The 24,692-nt window shown below is 38.1% G+C and overlaps 1 protein-coding gene across 7 annotated transcripts in view; it reads right to left on the reverse strand.

Annotated features, from left to right (window-relative positions):
• Window positions 1-1,916: 1,916 nt before the first annotated feature.
• HVT1 (helicase in vascular tissue and tapetum) overlaps window positions 1,917-24,692 on the reverse strand; it is a 60,599-nt gene continuing 37,823 nt past the window's right edge. For 3 of the 7 annotated variants that reach the window (XM_010243789.3, XM_010243793.3, XM_088891396.1), the window contains 9 exons: window positions 21,852-21,942; window positions 21,688-21,746; window positions 21,071-21,232; window positions 17,887-17,939; window positions 11,608-11,641; window positions 11,394-11,483; window positions 10,299-11,303; window positions 7,512-8,585; window positions 1,917-2,831 (listed from right to left, as the gene is read on the reverse strand). In XM_010243789.3, the coding sequence (XP_010242091.1) occupies window positions 2,319-2,831; window positions 7,512-8,585; window positions 10,299-11,303; window positions 11,394-11,483; window positions 11,608-11,641; window positions 17,887-17,939; window positions 21,071-21,232; window positions 21,688-21,746; window positions 21,852-21,942 (3,081 nt within the window). In that variant the 3' untranslated portion in view covers window positions 1,917-2,318. Of the gene's footprint in view, window positions 2,832-7,511; window positions 8,586-10,298; window positions 11,304-11,393; window positions 11,484-11,607; window positions 11,642-17,886; window positions 17,940-21,070; window positions 21,233-21,687; window positions 21,747-21,851; window positions 21,943-22,085; window positions 22,678-23,230; window positions 23,434-24,692 lie in introns of those variants that run through there. The other 4 variants (XM_088891394.1, XM_088891397.1, XM_088891395.1 and 1 more) reach the window with 4 other exon arrangements.

The following is a 24,692-nucleotide window of genomic DNA, read 5'->3' on the forward strand; positions in this document are numbered from 1 at the left end:
ACCTATAATGGTGTTTTCAGTAGTGTGGTGGTGTTCACACCACACTTTTTTTATTCCATGTATCTCATTTACATGGAATTAATGATATACACATTTAATCATAAATATGTAGTTTTTGCATTTTGTATGATAAATATTTTAAGAAGTGCATCAATGAATTAATATTAACCAAAAAGTATCATTTTTTTATAAAACAATAGTAAAATAATTAAAAATATATATTAAATATTTAAAAAATATTATTTCATTGAAGTTGACATTCCAAGTGGTGGCCTAAATGGGTTTGTTTGTGCTTTGCCTAACAAGTTCTGTGGACCTAAAAATAGTAACTTTCATATTCGAAAACCAGCTCTACTCTCTCTGCAAAGCAGTTGGTGGAGGTTAACAGAGAGAATCATCCTATTGGTGACCCAGCTTTGCTCTCATCTGAATGAGTATCATCCTATTACACCTAAATAAGTATTTTATTTCATCACTATAATTGATTCTTTGTTTTCTTTTATTTTTCCAATCTAAATTTTTATAGTTGAGATTATTGTCATATGACCAATTCTATTCACAAACAATAATAAGGTCAAGGACTATTTGAATCACGGGAAAATGTGATCAATGGAATTTTGTGCAAATTCATAGGTTTGGTTTTAAGAATTTTTTGCCTGTTTTTCATGGAATAAAAAGAAATCTAAAATTTGTAATAGAGTTAAATAATGAAAGAAAAGATGATCAAGATAATAGGAGAAGAATAAAATAGAGAGAGAGGAGAGAAAAAGACTACAGCGCAATACCCAGAGCTATAGAACACGCATGTTAGAGATTGTGACCGCCAACCCATCAACACAATACCCAGAAAGAAACAAAAAAACCAATAAAAAAAAATACAGGAAAGCAACGTAGAGGTTCACTGAAGAGAAAAAAAAAAGAGAGAGGATGTTGTTAAAGATCAAAAAAGGATGCAACATGGGTCTTAACTTCTGTGAAGAACTTGGACAGCATCAGTGGAGCACAGCAAAGGCAATGGAGCACACAGAGGCAATAACGGCGAAACACAGCAACAGAGGTTTGGCGGAGGAGCACGCAGAGCCGGTGGCAGTGGAGAACAACAGCAAAAGCACAGCAATAAAGGTTTGGCATAGGAGACCTTGCACAAGATATAGGGTTATAGATACTGTGCATGAAACACATTATCAAAGGCAACCTGTGGAAGAAATCCATCCACGAGAAGAAGCCGTTGCTGAGAAATTAGGGTGTGGATGGAACAGGTCCATAAGATAATATGGACCAGTCCCATCCATAGTGAACCGAACGCTACTTCCATCTCATGGCGTGGACCAAAATGGTCCATCCACGAGATGTAAACAATACCGAACAGCACCTTACTCGGAAATGTGGGACTTATCTCTTATGGTCCACCCAAAGAACTATTGTTCCAACACTACTCTCGCTCTATGTAATGTTATGAAATGACAAAGCTGAGGCGCCCCTTCATGGTTGGTTCATGCTTGAAAACGTATCCTCTTTGCGGTTTACACCATTTCATTTGAACACAATAATCGGAAGAATCAAGTCATGGTGGGTCTAATTGTCTAATTCAACCTAAACCGAATGAGTCATACCATATTAAGCTTAGCATGACTTCAGTCATGGCGGTGGAATAGATAACTAAAGGAGAGATCAAACAAGCCAGCAAAACAACCCTAGCCCATAACACATTCTACTCTTTGTATGGCTGATGAGTTCCCACAGTTCTAATTCAGGACAGAAAGTTGTTGAGTGTAATAAGCTGCATCCATGTAATGGAGGGCCGTAGTCAATTGAAAAATCAAGCAGTGAGTTCTTGATGCCCATTAATTGAAAACCTCTAGATTTAACTTGTTATGATGATTCAGCATATCATAGTTAGGTAGTACAGTGGAGAGTTGCACCAGAACACAGTAGACGAATTGATTCATTGTTTGAAAACATAAGGCTAGGACTGCTAAGCTCCACATATCAACCCACACAAATATGTACAGAGGAATGCATGGTTCAAGCAGAGAAGGCGAAGTTCTAAGATACAATCATCCAATCAGTTTGATTGGGGAATTACTTAATAAAAGAAAAGAAAAGATGGAAAGAATTTCCCTTTTTTTCTAGTAACGTTCAATGTTTGGCCTTTTTGCTCTGTGTTAGTGTACAAAAAAGATGGATGGCTGCCTATTACACTTAGCCACCCTTCCTACTATCTGTTAATTTCCATGGAGCTGCTTTGGCACAACAAAAACCACAGCCACCTCTTGCTTATCTTCCATCTACAACATTTACCCCTCCACCCAATTTTCTTACCGGGTCCCACTGCCACGATGTCGTTTATATGATCCACTTCTTGGGCCAGATGATCCTTGCCTGCCTGACCCATGTCCACTCAGACCTTGAACTTGTGGTGGTCTCTGACTCCCATGTATGGGTACAAATGGCAATGATGGTGACCTGATTTGGGCTGAGGAGCCACTCAAATGTCCACCATTGGATACTGGTTTTCTTGATTTGTGATAACGTGAAGGAGAATTATGGCGTACATCGTAACCTATGTCATCATTCATCAGCTGCCTCAGATAATTATTTGAATTGCTAATGTTTTGCCCAACTACTCTCCTCCCCCCTGACAATGCTGATTTGGAATCTTCACCGGCTGCTGAATTGTTGATCCCTGCAGCATTGACCATTGATGTCAATGAATCAACAGATTCCAAGGGTAGGGAGATCCCAGATAACCCGTCATAAGACAAAATGCAGGCAATTGCATATATTGATGCTCCAAGAGCTGGAGGTAGAACTTCACATGGATGTTTTACCTGCAAATTATAAGTGAGATTATAGCAGCAGTTGCCATCGTGATGCCAAAATATAGCTGCTTGAAAGTTTTGCAGATGCCATATGCATTCGAACATTATTAATTTATAAAACATACAACACAGTAAGAAAGAATGTCAAATATTTTAGAACATTTGCATCCCATTACCAGGCTTCTCTACTCTACAGTGTTCCATTGCAATAACTCTATGTTCAAACAGAATTAAGAATGCAAACCATAGTAACTGTAATCTCTATATAATACCTACATGCCTCATAAGTAAACCACAACTAATATGAACAAATGAAAAATGACTTAAGTTTCTATATTCTTGGGGAATCCATTATAGTAGAATACCCTATTAGCAAAGTTCAAAGTATCAATATATATCTCTGGGTCTCTGAAACGCTAAATACTTACAGTTTTTAAGTTTTATTTGTTTTTATATATTTCTATATGATGTGACAACATGTCTGACAAAATATCAAACAAAATAGTAAAAAAATATTAGGTTTTGAGCTTTAAAAACTCTAAATACACAAAATGTGTGTATCAAATGTGTCAATACTTTGAACCATGCCTACTAGTAGTTAAGCACATAAATTATAAATTATGCAAAACCAAACAGTTGTGTATATTGCACTGCATGCATGTGGGAATGCTAATGTACAAAATAATAGGCCAAGATTATAATTCTTCCTAAATTTAATAACAATTTTTTTTTTTTTTGTGGTTAGATTTCATAGAAAGCTGTAAAGACTAAAATGTTAAGTTAAAGAGTGGAATAAAGATCATTTCGGAAGAATTTAGGAGAGAAAACTAACTGCAATCTCTCAAATCGAGCTCTTGGATGTAAAGGAGTGTCAATGTGTGATAAGTGAGGAATACAAGGTTATGAGATGGTCCTTGAAAAGGGAGCTGGAAGAAATCCTATAGAGGGAAGAGATAAGTTGGAGAGAGAAATCAAGGCACCAATGGATTGAAAAGGGGGATGGTAATACTAAGTTTTTCCATGCACATGCAAATGACAGAAGAATAAAAAAAAAATTGTGGAGAAATTAGAAGTGAATGCAGAAGCTCTAGTTGATCAAGAAGAGATTGCTAGTTGTTTGTGACTCACTTGAAATCAGTTTCCAGGAGACGAGAATGTGGGGTCTACTTTGGAATGTTTTGATTGGCATAGGTTGAGCACGGAGTTGGTAAGAATGTTGGAAAAGGATTTTGATTTAGAGGAGATAAGGGAGACGATGTTCTCAATGGATAGATCAAAAGCCCCTAGACTAAATGGTTTTATTATGGCTTTTTGTCAGGATTGTTGGGAGATAATTAAAGTGGGCCTTTGAGCAGCTTTTGAGGAATTTGCTAATGAACACTTTATTGGTCTAAGGATTAATTCGACTTTCTTAGCCTTGATTTCCAAGAAGGGAGAAGCCACCCAACTAAGAGATTTCAGACTAATTAGCCTGATAACTAGCATTTATAAAATCTTGGCACTTTGATACTGAAGCTAGTCATTCCTGTCTTGATAAGCTACCCTCAAGCGGCATTCATTCAAGGTAGATAAATCACAGATCAGAAATTGATAGGTAATGAATGTGGAGGATTTTAGAAAAAGGGGAAAGAAAGGTAATTGTATGTAAATTGGGCTTGGAAAGCTTATGACATGGTTGATTGGTCTTTCCTTTTGATCGCTTTAAGAAACTTTGGGTTTGGGGAGAGGTGGTGTGGATGCATAGAAGGGTGTTTTAAAACGTGTTATTACTCCGTCTTACTTAATGGAGTGGTTAGAGAATTCTTCCAAGCTACTAGAGGTTTGAGGCAAGGGGACCCCCTCTCTCCCTTTTTATTTACCTTAGTGGCAGAGGTGTTTAGTTGCCTTATCTCTAGAGCTCATTGCTTGGGACTCATTAAGGGTTGGAGGGTTGGGGAGAGAATATAGTTGTTACACATTTACAAATTGCCGATAATACAATTATTTTTTGAGTGATGATCCTCAAAAGGCAAGCAATTTGAAGCAAGTGATAAAATTGTTTGAATTTGTCTCTAAATTGAAGATCAATTTGGAAAAGAGCTGCATAGTGGGGTTTAGCTTGGGGGAGGAGATGATTGGGGTAGCAAAGACCCTAGGCTGTCCTATTACTAGTTGCCCATTGAAATATCTAGGTATAACTTTAGGAGCCAACCCTCAGGAAGGAAGATTTTGGAGTCCAATCATTGAAAAATGTGCCAAGGAATTATCAGCTTGGAAGAGGAATTGTGTCTCTAGGGAGTTGTATTACCCTAATTAAGTCGACCTTAGCAAACCTTCCAGTTTTCTTCCTTTCAGTCTTTAATATGCCACATAGGGAGGTGCTAAAAGTAAACAAGATCATGAGGGAGTTCTTATGGGAGCTAGGAGAAGGAAGAAAAGATCACCTAGTGATATGGGATATAGTATGGAAAAGTAAGGAGCAAGGGGATTTGGGGATTGAAGATGGCCTTTAGAGAGAAGGGGTAGTAGGAAGTATTCATGGATGTTTACCTAAAGGTTGGGATGCTAGAGTGTCTCAGCAGTCTACTTTGAACTCTCTGTGGAAGGCTATTCGCAATATCCTTCCCCAATTCCTCAACCTCCTCAAGTATGACGTGTGTACTGGAGACTAAGTTCTTTTTTGGGAAGACCACCTGGATTGGTAACTCCATTCTTAAGGACCTTTTTCCAGCTTTGTATTCCATATCCCCTTTTTAAAAATGAACCTATTCAACGGTTTGTCTCTTTCTCCCAATCCCAGGGTTTTAGTTGGAATTTGGGGTTCAGAAGAGACCTGAGAGACTCTAAGCTTGATCAAGCTGCTTTGTTGCACAAAACCCTTGACAATGTTTGTTTGCAATTCTCTAAAACTGATGCTAGAATTTGGACTCCCAACTCTCGGGGGTCCTTTTCTTCTGCCTCTTTTTTCTTTTAGTTGTGTTCTATCCTTTTGTAAGGAAATCTGGTCTAAACCCGTTCCCCCTTAGGACAGAGCTCTTTGTTGGGAAGTTTCCCTTGGGAAATTAAACACCTTGGATAACTTACAAAAGAAAAGACTCAACCTCTGTATCTCCCCAAGTTGGTGTTTCCTTTACAAAGAAAATGGAGAGAGTTGTTACCATCTTCTAATATCTTGCCCTTTTGTTGTAAAACTTTGGGATAAGATCTTTTTGGGGTGCAGGCGGAGGATGCCTTTGCAAATTGGGGGGCTTTTCGACCCTACAACTTTCAGGTGGCCTAAGAAAAGAGGAAGAGTCTTATGGAGTTGTATTAGGGCTACTTTAGTTTGGAAAGTTTGGGAGGAAAGAAATAACAGAATATTTAATGATAAAGAAAGGGATGAGGATTCTGGGTGGGAATGTCTGCTGTTTAAGGATAATAATTAAGCTAAAGCTTTGGATCTATTTTCACTTTCTCCTTTGATGACATATGGAGAAACGGGGAACTAGTTGCTAAAGCTTCTTCGATTAAGGACAAATCTGTTATAGACTGGAAGCCCCCAGAAGAAAGTTTCAAAAACTAAACTTTGATGGCAGCAGCCTCAGTAATCCTGAGCCTTCTAGGATTGGGGGAGGAGTATTCAGAAATGCAGGGGACCAGATAGTGGCTTTATTCTCTGGTCCAATTGGAGTTGGGAATGTGGTTAGTACTTAGTGCAGAGATCCAAGCTGTTTTACAGGGGGCTCAAATCGCTAAAGAGATGAACCTCAGAAATCTGATCATAGAAGGAGACTCTAAAGTGGTAATTGGGTGGCTGAAAGAACCAGAGACAGCAGTGAGAAGATTCAAATGGCTAACTTCTAATTTAACAGTCAGAGTTCAGTGAGAGAGAAGACCGGCAAATGGGCTGGCAGACCTACTAGCTAAGCAAGGGGTGAATAGGGGTCAATTATTCTGGGCTACACATTAACTTATCTTGTTTTTTAAGGGACCATCTTGTGCCTATTGAGAAAACTAAATGCTGTATAAGTTGTAAATCTATCTTAAAATTTTTTAAAGAAATGCTTTATTGTTCATCGAAAGAAATAAAAAAGATAGACATTAAGGGAGAAATTTGCAGAACAGCCAAAAAATACCTCAAGAAATCATTAAAAGAAGAAACCAAAAGAAACAAACTCAGGTTGGAGTTCTAGAAGTGAAAACCCAATTCCAATGAATTGATGATGGCAAAAAAGTTGGAAATAAAAATAATCAAAACACAGCATCATCGGCAAATGAAGTGGAAGGTCAAATGTTCAAAGGATTCTGACATAAAGTATGATGTTCACGAATAAAAGAAGGCTTCTCCAGGTGTACAAGTTGAAAAGGAAGAAAACAGTGGTTGTCACCGATCAGTGCCACCATCTGCAATAATTTCCTCAAGGCAACATGAAGGGGGGGGGGGGGAGAGAGAGAGAGAGAGAGGGCATAAAGATACAATTGTAAACCATGAGGGGAAAGAAAAACAAGGAAAAACAGAGGAGAAACTGAGTAATGAAAAAAAAAATACTTAACCAAAAAAAAGGTAACAAAAACGATGCACTATATTTCCATTACTTTTAGCACTTTCTTTAATGCTGACAAGTAATACCTACATGGCTGACAGCTATGTTATTCCTTTAATTGCAACCCCAACAGACACAAGAGGCATACATGGCACAAATACACAAGTAATAGAAATAGGAAACTTACTTTGAACAGGATTGCTGCAGACAATCTTTCTCTCAAACAGTAAATTTGAGCAACATCAAGTGCTGTTGACTCAAACTCGAGCCACCGATCAACAACAACAGAAACGGTATTATCAGGGGAGGACATTATTCGCTCTCCTCGTTGTTCAGAAGAACCAATATGCATCTCCATTTCATCCTCATCACTCCCAAATGCAGACACATCTTCGTCGCTGTCCTCCTCATGGCCCTTTGGAGGAGCAACAACCATTTCTGTAGCAATTAACAGTAAAGGGTATGGTCCCACAATGGTACAGTTCCTTATATGCATACCTCCATCACCACGGGTTATCTCATCATATACAACCAGCTGATGTGTTTTAGATTTAGTTTTTGCTAGTTTCATAATTGAGGATTGATGGTGCAATCGAACTTTAGCACCACTAGCAGTTTCCACAAATGGTTTCCCACTTTTATATGGAAGCAATCTTCCAACCATTGGATATAAACCAGCAACAAGGACTGAATGAAGTATGCCTGGGTCCCGTGCATTTAAGCTACAACTTGACACATCTTCTGGGATAAGCCCACTCCGTATTAGTTCATTTTGAAGCTGCATACGCAGACATGATAACATATTCATAGTGTTTGAGGAGACAAAATACTGAGAACAAAACCGTGCCTCTTGACCCCTATACTTTGCACGTTGCCAGCACTCAAATGCTGCAATGACAATTAGCTGATCACTGTACCCACCATATAATGAGGCAAGCTCAGATTTTGCAGCTGCAGCCTTCTTCCTTTCATCTGGCACCATGGGAAGAATAAAAGGATCTCTATAGTCCGATGCACATGCTAGAGTCAAAGCTGGATCAAGACAGTTCATCAATATGGAAAAGAAAAGCATCTTGCTTGTTGACGGGTGCACTGGTAGCAGACCAAGTTTCTCCCCCAGTTCTGTAAGATCCTCATTCTGTGATAGAGCGCCGATATCCTGAAGAACAATGATGGCATTGCGTATGCTTTCAGAAACTGGAGGATCCAATGTCTTCTGCAAGAAATCTACTATTTTGCAATTTGGATCAAGCAACTTCACCTGACAGTTTAAAAATGAAAAAAAGCAGCACAATGCCTCAGCAACGTACAAATCCAAAGTAAGTTGATATTCTGAAATTTTAAATTGTGCAAAATTAAAACAATAAATCTGGCAATAAAGCACTTTATTTCAAGAAATTGAGAACATGTAGCTTTAGTTTATTTCAAACTCCATTGTCTAGAAACCTGATTGAATTGCATGATTGGATGGGTTCAACCAGGACCCATAGTTGGCAAATCATCTAGGCAGTTCTAGGCAAGGCCAAGTGAACTAATTGTAGGTTATTTCCCCAATTTTTATTAATCAGCATGCACTTCAACTGGAAAAAAAAAATAGTAATGCTCTTTACTGAGAACAACATTTGTTTTTCTCCCAAAGCATAGCAAATCATCATACCTAAAAGACAGTAACATTTTAAATCACTACTTTTAGTAATTCAAAGACAACACTTTGGCATAATAAGTACTTAAAAGCGCAGTTGTGTGTCCAAAAAGGATTAAATGCAAGATTGAAACTGAACTCTTGAATCAAGCAGGTTTATTGCAACTCTTGAATTTAGCAAATACCGAGAGAATCAGGGAATAACTAAGACTATAGTCATAAAGATACACCAAAGTGGCTGGCCACATCAATTATTTTATTTTGATAGTCAGCAGATTGAAGAGGATGTTGCTAATAGAATTTGAGTGGATAAAGTGGAGATGGATCTATAGTGTTGTTTGATCAGAGAATACCAATCAGATTAAGAGGAAGATACCACATGAAAATAGGTCAAGCTATTTTGTCCATAGTATTGGGCAGTGAAGAAGCAACAAACCCACAATCAAAAGGTTGTGAGGTGTTGTGAATCTTATTTATTGGTTGTGTTAGTATACTGTTAGTATGTTGTTTGGTTCTGTGTTAGTATGTGTTAGTATGTTGTCAGCCTAGTCTATCTAGGTGCTGACAGCTAGCTTTCTTTTTTCCTTGTTAGTTGTTTGTTATTAGGAACTGCCAGGGGCATTCTTGTAACTTCAGTTCTTATTACATTAACTGAATATAAATAAGAAGCTGGGAACCGCCAGCCCTGAGTTTGAGTCTCAATCGACTCTTTCTCTTCTCCTCTACATTCTCTTCTCCTCTTTTTTCTCTTCTCTCTCTCTCGTCTCTCTTAGTAAGGAACACATGAGGGATGAGTGACAAAGGTAGAAATCACAGAATTGGAAATGACTGTTTGCGGAGATCTAGGGCTCCTGCAAAATAAGATGAGGGCAAGTACACTAAGAAGTTTAGCACATATGCATGGAAGACCAACTACTGCACCAGTAGTTAGAAGTAATTTATTGCAAGCCAATGCTTCTAGAAGAGCTAGAGATGGACTGAAAAGAACAGTACTTAAGTAATGGTTAAAAACATTTATTATTTGCCAGAGTTTTAGCGTATGTTGTTCTGACAAAGGGGCACATCCACATTGAAAAAGACATACTAACCACTTCCTAGTCTTTTTTTCCCTTTCACAAGAATACTTTGCACTGTTAATTAGGGTTTTTCCCTATTTATAATAAATGTGATATGCCAAACCTCTCACCACTGTTATTTAAAGTGTGCAATTGTATGCATAGAGACATATCAGGCTATGGCTCTAATGCATTTAACCATGGTTGTAATAGCCATTCTGAAACCATATCATCTACATGATTTAAAAGAAAGCACAAAACATTCACTAAATCACACCTGTAAGCACAATTCCTCAATTGGCATCCGCTTGATTTCAGGAACTTGAAAATTTGGCAGAGACATACTTCGAGTCTTTGAATAAAGATGGTAACAGATTCCAGGTTGGCAGCGACCAGCACGTCCTTCTCGTTGCTTTGCACTAGCTTTTGAAATCCAAGATGACTGGAGTGTAGAAACATTATTATAAGGATCATAACTTTTTTCTTTCATCCGTCCACTGTCAATAACATAAACAACATCCTCTATTGTAACAGCAGTCTCTGCTATATTAGTAGAAAGAATAATCTTACGACTACCGGGAGGTGGTGCTCTAAAAACCTTCTTCTGCTCCACAGATGGAACCATAGAATGAAGAGATATGATCACAAATTTTGAGGAATCCTTGAAAAATGAGGAAGCTAGCAATCTTTCCCGTGCCTTATTTATATCATCCCACCCTGGAAGAAATACAAGAATAGCTCCTTCTTTTGAATCATTACATATCTTCTTTAACAACTTCTCTATAAGAACAGTATCAATATGTTCAGGATTGACAGTTGCCAGATATTTGTCAAGTAGCTGTTGTTCTTCTTCAGACTTGGAAAGGGCATTCTCCATGTGTTGTTTGATGGTATCAGCAACCTCGCCTTGATTTTCTCGTTGTGCCCACTCTAATGCATTTGTCCCATCCTTGGCACGTAGATGGCAGTCCGCACCGAATGAGAGGAGCATGCAAACAACACCAACTCTACCTTTACCAGCAAAAACCATCAATGGTGATGCTCCAGTCAGAGAATGCTGGTAATTAAAAATTCTTGGTGTTGTGTTAGAGGAAATTAGTTCTAGAAGGGGTTCAAACTCATCACTTGACCAGGCCAAGTCAATAGCTTCATCCATGGAAACTCTACAATCCTCTGTTAACTCATCGTCTTCAACTGTATCAGCTAATAAAGCAGAATCAAGATGGTTATCATCAGATGATTTCAGGATAGAAAGCACATCCTCCAGGTAGAAAATCTTGACCTAAAGCAGAACACTTGAGAAGTTATAACAACAACAAAACAATCAAGACAAATTAGTTTAGATATTTTACGCCTTATGGAAAGTGCTTACAGGATAAGTGAATCCAGGAACCCTGATGACCGGACAACCACCAAAATATTGTGAAAAACGTTCAGCATCAAGAGTAGCACTCATAAGTATCTGTTCAGTTGAAGAATTGACAAGGCTGGTAATCAGATTTAATCTAAATAGGGTGAAAAGCATGTACTGAACAAGAGAGGTAGAAAAAACACATAAGCTAAAAATATAGTTCAAAGACACTGACCAGATGTAGATGAGGATATAGTGGGAGCATGTCTCTGCGGATAAGCAACCAAAGTCAGGAGAGAATATATTTTGAAGTGTATTCTATGTAAAACAGATTAATTCTATTACACAATATAAGATGTTCTCAATTGCATTTTCCTTCATTAAAAGCTTCACATGTAATTTAGGTTCTTTTTACTCCAGAAAAAAGCAGTAAAGGTCGAATCAGAGAGAGTGATGGATAACAAAGGAAATTAGAAAACTGAAAATGGTTAACAAGAAAAAATAAATCCATAAGGTATTGTGTTTGCTCTGGAACTATTGTTACATTCTAGGAAGACTTATGGTGGGAAGACTCTCCACTTAAGGATGCCCAACTAGACTTGCACTCCATCTCCATTTGCAAAGGCAAGCATGTTTCCTCTTTTGCTTCTTCATCTTCTGAAATTTCTTGGAACCTTGGTTTGAGAAAAGACCTGTGAGATTTCAAGGTCCCATCCACCTTGGCTTCCTAATCCTTTGGAACTTCTCTCCTACTCCACTTTGTCCAGTGCCCTTACATCCCCCTTTTAACCCATCATTTCCAGCTAAAGAAATTCTGAGTAAATTGGCAGCACTCATGGTGAGAGCTTTCTTCTGGGAAGTGCATCATCATAAACTAATACCTATGATGTCATTCGGAGGAGAAAACCAATTTGGTGTTTTATCCCTTCATCTCTGCATTCTCTATTTAGTCTGTGGTTCCATCTACTAATCTCCTTCTGCTTTATGGCTGGATTTTGGGAATGGTTCTTTTCTTCTGGGAAGTGTATCATATCTATGACATCATTTGGAGGAGAAAACCAAATTCGTGCTTATCCCCTCATATCTGTATTCTCTATTTAGACTGTCATTCCATCCACTAATCTCCTGCCCCTTTGTGGCTGGATTTCGGGAATGGTTCTTTGCTCTCTTTGGATGCAAGTAGCTCCCTCCCTCTGGTGTGACATATTTGTTCAATGCTTCCTTTCTTAATTCACCAGAAAAGGAGAAAGGCCCTCTGGAGAAGACAAAAAGCAACCATTTTGGGAAGAAAGGAACTATATAATCTTCAAAGACAAGCATAATATAAGTGACGAGCTACTTGAAGGAACAGCAAGAAGGGTGATATATTGGGTCAAAACCATGAAGACATTTTATCCTTTCTAACTGGAAGAAATTAGGAGAATGGTTTTGGGTGGCTGGATCTTCTAATGCTAGGCTAAAGATATACCATCCTTGGAAGCCACTACACCCAAACTTCGTAAAGTTGAACTTTGATGGGGGCAGTGTATGCAACCCTGGCCCATAGCATTGGAGACACTCTTAGAGAAGAAAGAGGATTCATATAAGCTTTGTTTTCAGGCCCCGTTAGCCATGACAACTCAACAAAAGCATAGGCTTACTCCACGGGATAGAGCTGGTGGGATCCCTTGGAATTGACAGTTGGTGGAAGGTGACTCTAAAGTGGTGCTGGATTCGCTTTGAAATAAGAGCTTGGTTACTTGACAGTTCAAAACAATTATAAGGGAAGTAAAAGCTTAGGGAAAGGACATTTACATTATCAAGGGTTTTCAGTGAGTGCCCAAGAATACCAACACAATGGTACACTTTAGCAAAGCAAGGGGTGAATGGACAGCAACTCTATTAGAATACAGATGGGCTTCTTAATGTAAATACAGTGTTCAGAGAACTGGACTGGACATAGAACCGGAAAAGGTAGAGGTTCATAGTTTAATGGTTCAACCATGGTCTAAGCGGATGTTGAACTGTGATGATGTAATATATATACATATATACTGCAGGTCACAGAAATACTATATATTTTACAAAATATTATCAAACTTGAACATGATGATAGATGGCAAGTTTTTTAATTTTTAAAGCAAATTACCAGGGTTCAAGCCTCTCAACACACATTTTCTTTAAGATATGTATGTGTAATTGTATTAAAACAATATATACATTAAAGAGGTATAAATGAGCACAAGTAAACATGTGGATTAATGGTAACGAGACAACACACACAAAATAAAGGTCATGGGTTCAAGTCTTACCATTAGCATTTTATAAGTTCGAATCATTTAGTCACTAGGCAGTTTTATAAAACCAGACCAGTTCACCAGTCAGTTAAACTGGCTGGTGATCCAGTTTTCACCAGTTTTTCATGAGTTGCGATTTTTAGAATTTTAGTGTATGATGGAACCAGCCAGGGGCCTCAGTCACAGTTTAACTGGTCCGACCGGCCAGTAATTAAGAAAGTTTTGTTGATTGGGTAAGTGTTGCTGGCCTGCATTGAGTGCTAGGCATTGATTGTATCTATTCATTTTTTCCTCACAACAAATAAATTTGATTATGTTATCCATCAAATAAAAAAAGGCTAATGAGAAAGTCTTGGGAGTTCTCATACTGGTCAGCAGGTGTTTATTCTTCTTTTTTAATTATTCTTGGCTGTAGCACCAAGAAACATTGTTTGTGATGACTGAAGTTTAAGGATGAGAGTGAAGATCGTGTGGTATGTCGACTGCTAGGGTTTGTACCATGAGAACTCTACCCAATCATGAAGTGTATACGAGGGGAAGTAGCCTTGGCAGATGGAGAATTATCATTCCAGGTAATTAGTTAAACCTCTAAGAAGATTTGGTGGGAGTACTTTTCTGTGTAAAAAGGTTGGCTCGCTCTTCTTGATCATATTCTTTGAACCTGTGGACCTCAGATGACATATTTTTGACAAGCATCAGGAAAAGTGAAATATTGCCAGTGTGTTGCATATACACATGGCCTATTACACAACTAGGAGGGTCTGTATGGACTGTTATTCTGTTAATCCATTGGCTGGTGCCATGTGGCCTGTGACAGACGTGAATCTGAATGAACTAGGGGTAGACAGTTTCTTTCATGTGTTTTTTGAGTAGGCTGAAGTGCTATTAAAAGGTGTCTGCTGTTTTTCTCATGGCAACTGAGGATTCAGCTGCATCAAGTGTTACCTCCATTCACTCAATTTTAGAAACAGTATGCAGAAGATGAATTTCCACATTTTTTTGAAAAGGTAAGATAAATTTATTAGATCAAACTCATAAAAGTACAAAACAGAACCTGCCAACAACCAGGGAGACTTGAGGGACCCCCATTATAAGCACCAAATTGACTGATTTCTCAGTAAATGAGTTACATTTGTGTCTGAATTCTGGGGTGACTGAAATCCAAGAGAGCAGTTTACCAACAGCTGTCTGAACTATATCCTCGGGTCCTCTCACTCTGATTAAAAATTCTGTTATTTCTCTCAGACCAAATGGCCCAAATCAAAGCTGCCGGGATAGAAATCCAGACCAATTTCCCTCTTATTGTCAATTTACTGAGCTTCTAGCTACATAACAACTCCTTAGCCGATTTAGGCATGACCCAACATATCCCCCCAGTCTTCAAGAAGTAATACCACACCTGGGCAGCAAACGGGCAATGAATGCAGATATGATCCGTAGACTCCAGATGATCATCGCAAATGGCACAAGACTTATCTGGGATCTGCAATTCTCTTCTTTCAAGATTGGTTCTGGACAGACATTTGTCTAAGGCCACTGTCCAGACAAGAAAATTAACATTAGATGGGTAAACTGAATTCCAAATCTGCTTAGGAGGGAAATCCTCCACTACCACTCTACTACAGAGTCTACTGGCCATTGATTTTACTGAGAAAACACCATCTTTGGTCCAGACCCAACTCCACTGATCATCCTAATTGTGGTCAATGATTTGAACCAGTAGAATCTCCAACAGTCTTGTAGCTTCTTGAATTTCCCAATCAAAAAGACCTCTTCTGAACTGGGGAACCCAAAGCACCTCATTGACCAAAACTGTGTAGACTTCAGCAACCGAAGCATTCAGGTTGGAGGCACATTGGAAGATAAGAGGAACCTCATTAGCCAAGGAATGACTCAAACACCAATGATCTTTCCAGAATTTGATCCTATCCCCTTTACCAACATTGAGGCTGATTCCCCCATCAAACAAGGGGAAAACCTTCATGATACTTTTCTATAATGAATAACCCCAGTTAGGTGGGGGGGTGGGGGGGTTGTTTAGTTCTCCGGTTACCCCATTCAACCCCAAATTTAGATGCAGTTAAGCTTCTCCACCAAGCTCCCCTTTCGGTGGCAAATCTCCAGATCCATTTGCAAAGCAATGCCGAATTTGTCACCTTAATTCTTCTCAAACCTAGGCCTCCTTGCTCCTAGGGAAGTAGATTTGGTTCCAGTTCACAAGGTGGGTTTTCCTTTCTTCCTCCCAACCCCTCCACAAAATGTTTTTTTGGAGAGTCTCAATTTTCCTAGCCACTTTATCTGAGATAGGAAAAGGAGAAAGAAAATAGGTTGGAAAGGGTACTTTTTAGAAGGGTGACTCTACCACCAAAGGAAAGGTACTTTGCCTTCCATGAGGACAATTTCCTTTCCAATCTTTCAATTATTAGATCCCAAATGGCAGAGGAGGAGCATTTCACCCCCAATGGAAGGCCGAGATACTTCACCGGAAGCTGGTCCACCTGACTAGCCAACATATTAGCACATTCTTCCAGGTTAGGGACTTCACCAACTGGAATAATTTGACTTTTATTAAAGTTGACTTTCAAACGTGTGACAACTTCAAACCAGCTAAGGATCTCAAGAAGCTTTTCCAACCGTTCAAGAGAAGCATCAATACAGCATAAATTATCATCTACAAACTGAAGAATATTCACTTTTTCACCCTCTAGGGAGATTGCAAACCCTTCTCACAACCCTAATCAACAGCCCACTGACTAAAGAGAGTTAGAATTTCAGCAATACAAATAAAGAGAAGGGAAGATAGGGGGTCTCTCTGCCTTAACCCTCTAGAACTCTCAAAGAAGCCTACAAATTGTCCATTGATCAGAATGGAAAATTTGGGAGAGAATGCACAAACTTTCATCCAATTTCTCCACTTTTGGCCAAAATTCATTTTTTCCAGAATTTCCACATTTATATTACTTGTCTTGATGGACTTAAATACTTGAGGGGTCCAAAGAAGAGAATTTTTTCATGGAGGGAGAGGGAATTTAGTATACTTGGATGGGGATATTGCTCAACCCAAGTGGAATCAAGATAACTACATGATCATGTCATGGCTTCTCTCTACTATCCAACAAACTTTGAGGAAGAATTTTATATCAGTAGACATTGCAAGGAGGATTTGGGAACAAGATAAGGCTATGTGTGTTGAACAGATATATCATGCTAGAAAACCTCTCTGCGTACTTTTCAGCCCTAGCATCAATGTGAAAGGAACTTGATCATTACCAGTCAATATATTGGAAATGTGAAGAGGATACTAAAGCCAATTGCGCATTTCTATCACAATAAAGAGTCCTGCCTTTTCTAGCTGAAGTAACCCCTCCTATAAGGGTTCGATTTTTTTTTTTTTGGGTATGGAGCTGCCCACTATACAGGAGGTCTATGCTCTTATACAGTCAGAGATAAGCAGGAAGATTGCAATGAATCCTATACAAGAAGAGTAGACTGCCTTATTTGCAAAAGGAGGCAGTAGTTGAATTAAGATTGGAGATATGAATAAGAAGACATACAGAGTGGAGAAAACCAAATCTCACAAGGAACAACCAATTTTACCAAAGACAGATTAGAGAAACATGGGAAGGAGTTTATTCAGATAAGACAATAGTTTAGAATATAATAGCATAGGATTTAAGAAAAAAACCATATAATTTGCACTATACCCTGTTCTGTATATTTTCTTTTGATCATTAACAGATCAGATAAGAGGCAGAAAACACAGTAGCAGAAAGACAGCAATTGTTGAAGATTCTGATCATACATACAGTTTCTAAACGACATAACTAATACAGGATCCAATGACTAATGAACAGAAAATTTTCTTATAAATAAAATCTGAAGAGACAAACACGGGAGTCTCCTTGTCCCCACACCAGATTGCCCTGTGGGAGATACCTGGTCATACATATGGTTCCCCAAAAATATAACTATAATCAGATACCAACATATACTCGCTAAACAAAGAATCTTAACTTACATTAGTGTAAAGATATAGAACCCAAATTGATATATGCAATGGAGTTCTCACCTAAAAGGTCTGTTTAATTAAATTTGGAATTAAATATTACTCAATAATTGCAACATTTTCAATACATCTGCATGGGTTGCCCCCTTACATAAAAACTACCAAAGATATTTATTGGTCTTGTTCAAGTAAGACACCAAATAATTGAATGGATAGTTTTATATGCAAATACCTGAGAATTGCTAAGATGAAGTCAGAGAACCGATCCCTTTCATGAATTTCATCCTACAAAAGTTACAATTGAATGAGTAAAGCAATAAACAGTTCCAATGTACAATCAAACAAATATAGTATCTTCCTAATTACACACCAAGAAAGTTAAATAAGAGCACAACATATCTCATTGAAAAGTTGCAACTTGGTTTGGTTTCCTTTGAGAAACCACTCCACAGGTGGACTCTCCTATAGGAACACTAGACCAATATAATCTGACACTTTCATTCATCATAGCATGCAGAGCTGTTTACAAAGAATGCTAAACCAATCAAACTGACCAAACCGACCCAACTCAACCCAATATGTTCGGTTTATTGATGCTGTCGGTCAGTTTTGAATTGATAAAATGTACAACCCCACCAGTCGGGTCAGCTTCGGTTTATACATTTATAAACTGAAAATAACCCAACTGACAGAATATATGCTAATATTTGTTTTCTCATACAAATTGTAAAATTTGTCACACATTATGATTTACGAGGCCAGTTCAATCGACTGTTAGCTTTCTTCTCTAACTCTTACCCCATTTGGCCTTTTACCCTTTACAGCTTCTATTCGGTAATTTTCATTTCTCATCACTCTACGTACCTCTGTTTCCAATGTAAAAGGAAAATACATTTATAATATCCACTTCATTTACCTCACCAAACTCAGGTTTTTAATTTGAGGGGAAGATTTTGCCAATCCCCACCTATTATTCTAGTGACATCACTTTACCTGGGCCTTCACAGAATAGGAGAATGGGTTGCATTGTCTTTATAGAGAAAAAACACTAGGGATGAGAATGAAGACAAAGGTGATTGTTTCCAACTGGATGACAAAGGAGTTCATTTCTTGAAGTAGGCTTCAGATTTGAAAAGGACGAAGCATTTCATCACTCTAAGGAGCGGAAGAGATTCACCTATGCTCTTGTAGAGCTGCAGCTGCTCATTTCTGTTATGTTCACTTTTTTTGAGACATTTCTGTTGCTTTTCATCGATTTACTGAGATATAGGTATTGGAAGAATCTTCTTTCTCAACCTCTGCAACTGAACTGGAGAAATCCCCTTCACTCTTCTTATCCCTCCCATCTCTTTGTCATAATGCTGAGGTAACTAATTTGCCTATTCACAACAAAAGCCCCCTTTCACCTCCATCCTCCAACTCAAGTTACATGAGATCAGGATGAACTACTACAATCATTGTTACCATCAACCTATTTTGTAATAATATTAGTTTTGAAGACTTACTTTTACTATCAGTCTATCTTTAAATAATACTAGTTTTGTAGATGCAAGCCTTCAATGAAATGCAGAGCGTCATATTCATGGAGGATAGTGGGTTTGATTTTGTGAAGGGGTTTGACACTTGACAAGGATGATGGTATGGTCATCCGACCAAACCGAGAACTCATGTTGAGTTTGGATTTCAAGTTTTCTCGGTTGGTTTTGAGTGGTAAAGATGTCAATCCGAGCAAGTCAATTTGGTTGAATAAATTGTATAAAACCAAACGGAACCAACCCGTGTACAGCCCTAATAGCATGACCCAAATATCATCAGAAAGAATGTTCAAAGAACTGGACCGGGGCCAAAGCATGATGATGTGGCATATATGTATATATACTACAGATCATATAAATACTATACATAATATATTTTACAACTTTATGGTGGATGGATGGCAAATTTCTTAATTTATAAAGCAAATGACTAGGGTTCAAGTCTCTTAATTTACATTTTCTTTATCTGAAAATACAGGGAAACAATGAAAAGATTTAGATGGTTGATTAGAGACATGACTGTTAGAGTAAAATGGATAAGGAGATCAGCTCACAGGTTGCCTGATTATTTTGCTAAGCGCGGGGTGTATAAGTCATAGTTGTTTGGGCTCAGTTATAACTCTGTTTTTGTAATGGAGGCTGCATTCCGCACCTCTGTATGAATGTTCTCTTTCTAATTTTCCTGCTTCTTAATAAAAAGTTATTATTTATCAAAAAATATCAAAGATTGTATCTTCACCTAGTAAATTACTTTAGGTTGCATTTGTTTGCAATGAAAATTTGAACTGGATACAGATTTTGCACCTGGATCAGTTTTGAATCCATTTGTTTGTGACTATGATTTGCACTCTTGCATGATGCAAAATTCGCACTTTTTGTCTCATTTGCATCCATTAGCAGTGCAAATTTTGCATCTGAAAAATTGATATAAAATTTATACCACTTCCTCCTACCTTAATTCTCTCTCAAGAAATCATTCGATTAAGATCCATCATTCAAAAATTGACTATGATTTGCACGCTCATTCACAGATTAAGTGTAGATTGAGTCCAAAAGAACAAAAGAGACAGATCTGTGATCAATGATTTGGGGTTACCTTCATCAGTGGTCAGTGATGATGACATCAGAAGTCAGCCATAATTGCAATGATGTGAAACCGGGAATTGCATGGGCTCCCTACAGAGCACACTCCACAGCACATCCCAACCATGCATTCGGAACATCTCCCCATGACATGTAAAGCATATGTTCCCAATGCACACTAAGATGTCCATGTGGGGTGCGCTCTGTGGGCAGCTGATCTGAACTTGTGAAACAGGCCAAAATAATGCTCTGATGCCAATTTGTGATTTGTGGGTATTATAATATGATGTTAAGAAGAAGAAAGAAAGAAAGAAAGAAAGAAAGAAAGAATAGAAAAATAAAAAGTAGAAGAAAAAAATGATGTAATAATGACCTGTCAAAGTTCAAGATGTGGCCCTCTAACTTGTATTTATTTTACAACAAATACATTACAATTAACCCCTTAATTAGCCAAATGACTATACCCTTGCATGGAAAACATGATCTCAACAGGGTTGTACCCAACTCTTGAATAAAAGAATGCATATGTGTAACCATGCAACATAGAAGCTTGTGGATGTGCTAGTTTCAGTTAGTTTTTGGATATGCAGTATCAGAACATCCAAACAGCCACCCAAACATCTTCTACGATATGAAGGGCAACAAAAGAACCACAGAGAAAGAAGAAACATTATGAGAATAAATAAAATTAAAATCAAAGTACAAGATCCTAAATTTCCAAAGGCTACAGATATTCACAAATTTTATTGTTAAAACTATGATTAAATCATCAAATTTATGCATGCACTAGATTATTACCACAATGATGTGTGTTACTTCAAAATTATCTCCTTTCAAGAATCTATTTGAAGGCTGTGTCTTTGAAGAAACAGCTCTTTTTCCAACCAGCACCTTCAGAAGAACCCCATTTGTGCAAAACATAATGGATGAATGCTTCCCACCCTTAGTCTCCAGTCGTATCTAATGATGGAACAAACAAATCAACTTTACAAACTAAAATAGATTAAAACACTACAACGAAATGGAAGAAAAACAGTGTCCAAAATAAAATTCATCATATGTAAGATTTTCTAAGAAAAAAAAATGCTATAGAACATAGGTCACAAGTTTTATGTGGTAACAATGCACCAACATGCATGTTGGAGTCGGAGAATTATACAAGGTATCTTTAAATGCTCAGAGAATTGTAACTGTTTTTTTTTTCTCGCTGCATTTGTAATCTTATGATTTTCCTATATTTGATTATTGTAATCCCTCCCCAAACTTAACCCAACATGGTAAAGTAGATAGTTTCAGTAAGCAAAAAAAAGAATTTAATGCCTCCTGCATAAAAAATCATCATCTTTAAAGTAAGCAGTGTTCCATTGGAAGATAAAACAATAGGTATGCTAATATCAATGTATAATAAGCATTACCTTGTATCCAACTGTCTCTCCAACTTTTTCACCCCTTTCAGAAGATATTCTCTCAGCAACTATGTAACACAGGTTATCCCCAAACTAGTAAGATGAAGTAACTTTGAAAGACGGGCTAGAAGAAAATAAAAAAATAAGAATTACACATCATGTTCATTAGGTACCTGATGTTGCTGATATACGTCGAGGTTGCGTACACACAATTTTACATGCCTCACCCTTTCTCCACATATGATCCAAAAGAAATTGTGGAACCTGAATTGGCAATAAAGAAAACAAGTCAATACCAAGTACAAACTTCCACTAGAAAAAATTTGTTAATCAAACTAATATCAAAACCAACTTCATGAAGCATCACAACTGTGTGCCTATAAACTCTTTGGTGAATAAGTCATCACCTCCTGGTGGCTAGTGCAACTTCTGTGCTTTCAATGTTTTGAAGGAATGGAGAATCAGAAAGGAAGAAGAGGAGAATGAAAGAAGTGGAGAAAACTCAGATGTGAAATGAAGTTGATAAAAGAAAGGTAGGAAATAGGGGAGTAGATATAAGATTAGGGAGAAGGGATAGGAAAAGAAGAAAGGTAATGAAGATGGTAAATTGCAATGTCAGATGGCTAGGGACTGCAAGGAAGATAAATATTTTGGGTATTCTAGGTAAGGTCAATTTAGACATAATTCTTTTGTAGGAGTTCAAATTATTAGAGGTTAATGCTAGATGGGTAAGAAGTATCTGCACAAACAAAAAACATCCAATTGGCTTAGCACAAACTTTGGAAACCTCAAGTGGAACCATTTTAATGTGGAAATCTGAATTGTTTGACTACATGGAGGAATTGGTCGGATGGAACTTATTATCAGTAAATTTGAGGAATGTGACAAGTTGAGTGGGTAATGAGTAATAGCAAGCACTCGGGTCAAAACAACATAGAGAACAAACAGAGGTTTGGGAAGAAATTTATGCTATGGAAAGGACCTTGATGTTTGGGAGGTAATTTCAATGTTTTTTTGATAGATAACCAATTTTCTCATAAACCTAATACTCCCAATCTAGCTCATCATCATTTAAGCCTTGCCCCATCTACATGGGGTTGGCTACATGAATCCTGTTTGCCATTCTGTTCCATATGGTGCCATATCCATTGCTAAATTATGGGCACTTAAATCATTTCTTATTACTTTCACCTTTCCAGTTGTACTTGTAGCCCCTCCAACTTGTAAGAGATCACCTTTTCTAGCAGGTGGCGTAGATAGTCCTCTATGCTAATGCTGCTAAGGGTTCTGCTCTCACTGAATTACCTTGCTCAATTGGATCTGAAAATAAGGCATTAATGTTGCCTCCCTCATCCCTAATAACCCCTCAAATACCTGAAGGAGCAGGGTTACCCATACTGCTACTATCAAAGTTCAGCTTCTTCCAACAAGTCATTGGGAGAGACCAGACCTCTAGAAGTTTTTATTTCTTAGAAGAAGATCGTGCAACTGCCCCCCAATTCCAGATAATATCCTCCACTCCAAAGTCTAAAAATAGTTTCAAAGTTCTTACCCAATGAGCAACTTTAAGAGTAATACAATCATTTAGCACATCCAAGCTTCTTTCCTTTCCCACAAAGATTCTTGCATTTCTTTCTTCCAACACTATCCAACAAACCGCTGCCCTTGTACATCTCCATAATATTCTGCCTCTTTTTTTTGTACTACTCAAAGCAGAGGGGCTAAACTCCATCCAAACTGACAGGAGGGTTCCACCTACAACCAAAGAGAAAAAAAAAAAAAAAAATAAGACTTTCCCAAATGCAACAAAGAGACAAGAGATTAAGAGGTGGAAAACAGTTTCACTACTCAACTTACACAGAAGCACCAGTTTGAGGATAAGGCCCAATTTGGTCTTTTATTTTGCAACAGATCACAAGTATTTATGCACCCATGGAACACTTCACAGCAAAAAGTACTGACCTTTGAAGGAATAGGAATGCACCAGATTTCTTTTACAGGGAAAGTGGGGGGGAGGAAGTAGAAATGGAGTTAAATGGAGGTTTACAAGAAAACTGCCCAATAGAGAAAAGGGACCACCACCAAGCATCCCTCCCATCATTAACAAAAGTTACTGATTCGATAACACTCGACAAGTTAGACACCAAATGGAATTCAGACTCTCTTAGATATCTGGTGAGCCCCAAATTCCAATTCAACCCAAAAGAGGAGTGGTGAAGATCAGTAAGTCAGCCATAAGTTTTCCTTTGAAATTGGAGAGGACATAAAGGGAGGGAAAGATGTCTTTCAAAGGGAACTCACAAGCCCACACACCCTCCCAAAATCTAATTTTATTACCGGAAGTCAGATCACACCTTACATGGTTGAGGAAAGATGGAAGAATGCCATGAATTGCTTTCCAAGGTGTAGCCAGAGTTGCCCTTTGCAGACAGTCCACATCCCAGCCATTTATTGACACGCCATTAATATAGCCACCACTCTATGCCATAACCTCTCACATTCCACAGGGAAACATCAAAGCCATTTGCTTAGCAGTGCCTGATTTTTCAGTCTCACATTGTCAATCCCCAACCCTCCTTCCTTTTGATTAATCACCATTTTCCACCTCACCAAACGATCATTCTTCCTGTCCCCCAATTCCCAGTTCCCAAAGGAAGTCTCTCATAAGCTTCTTTATTTTTTTCACTATTACCTGGGGCATCTTGAAGACTGACATAAAGTAAATCGGGAGATTAGCTACAGTGGATTTGATCAAAGTAAGTCTCCCGCCCAAAGAAATATAGTTCCTCTTACATCCAGCCAGTCTCTTCTCAATTCTCTCTACCACTAGACTCCAAATGCTAGCCAGCCTAGAGTCATCTCCTAGAGGTAAACCTAAGTACCTTAAAGACAATCTCCACTCTCACATCCCAATGTTTCAACCAAAGATCTAAGCTCTTCACTTTCAATGTTAACCCCAACCAGTAAGTTTGTGATACAATTTACACCCAGGTTAGACATTCTCTCAGAAAGAT

Source organism: Nelumbo nucifera, chromosome 7 (genome assembly GCF_055504915.1).
Source record: "Nelumbo nucifera cultivar China Antique chromosome 7, China Antique-T2T, whole genome shotgun sequence".
In the NCBI taxonomy this organism is placed as follows: domain Eukaryota; kingdom Viridiplantae; phylum Streptophyta; class Magnoliopsida; order Proteales; family Nelumbonaceae; genus Nelumbo; species Nelumbo nucifera.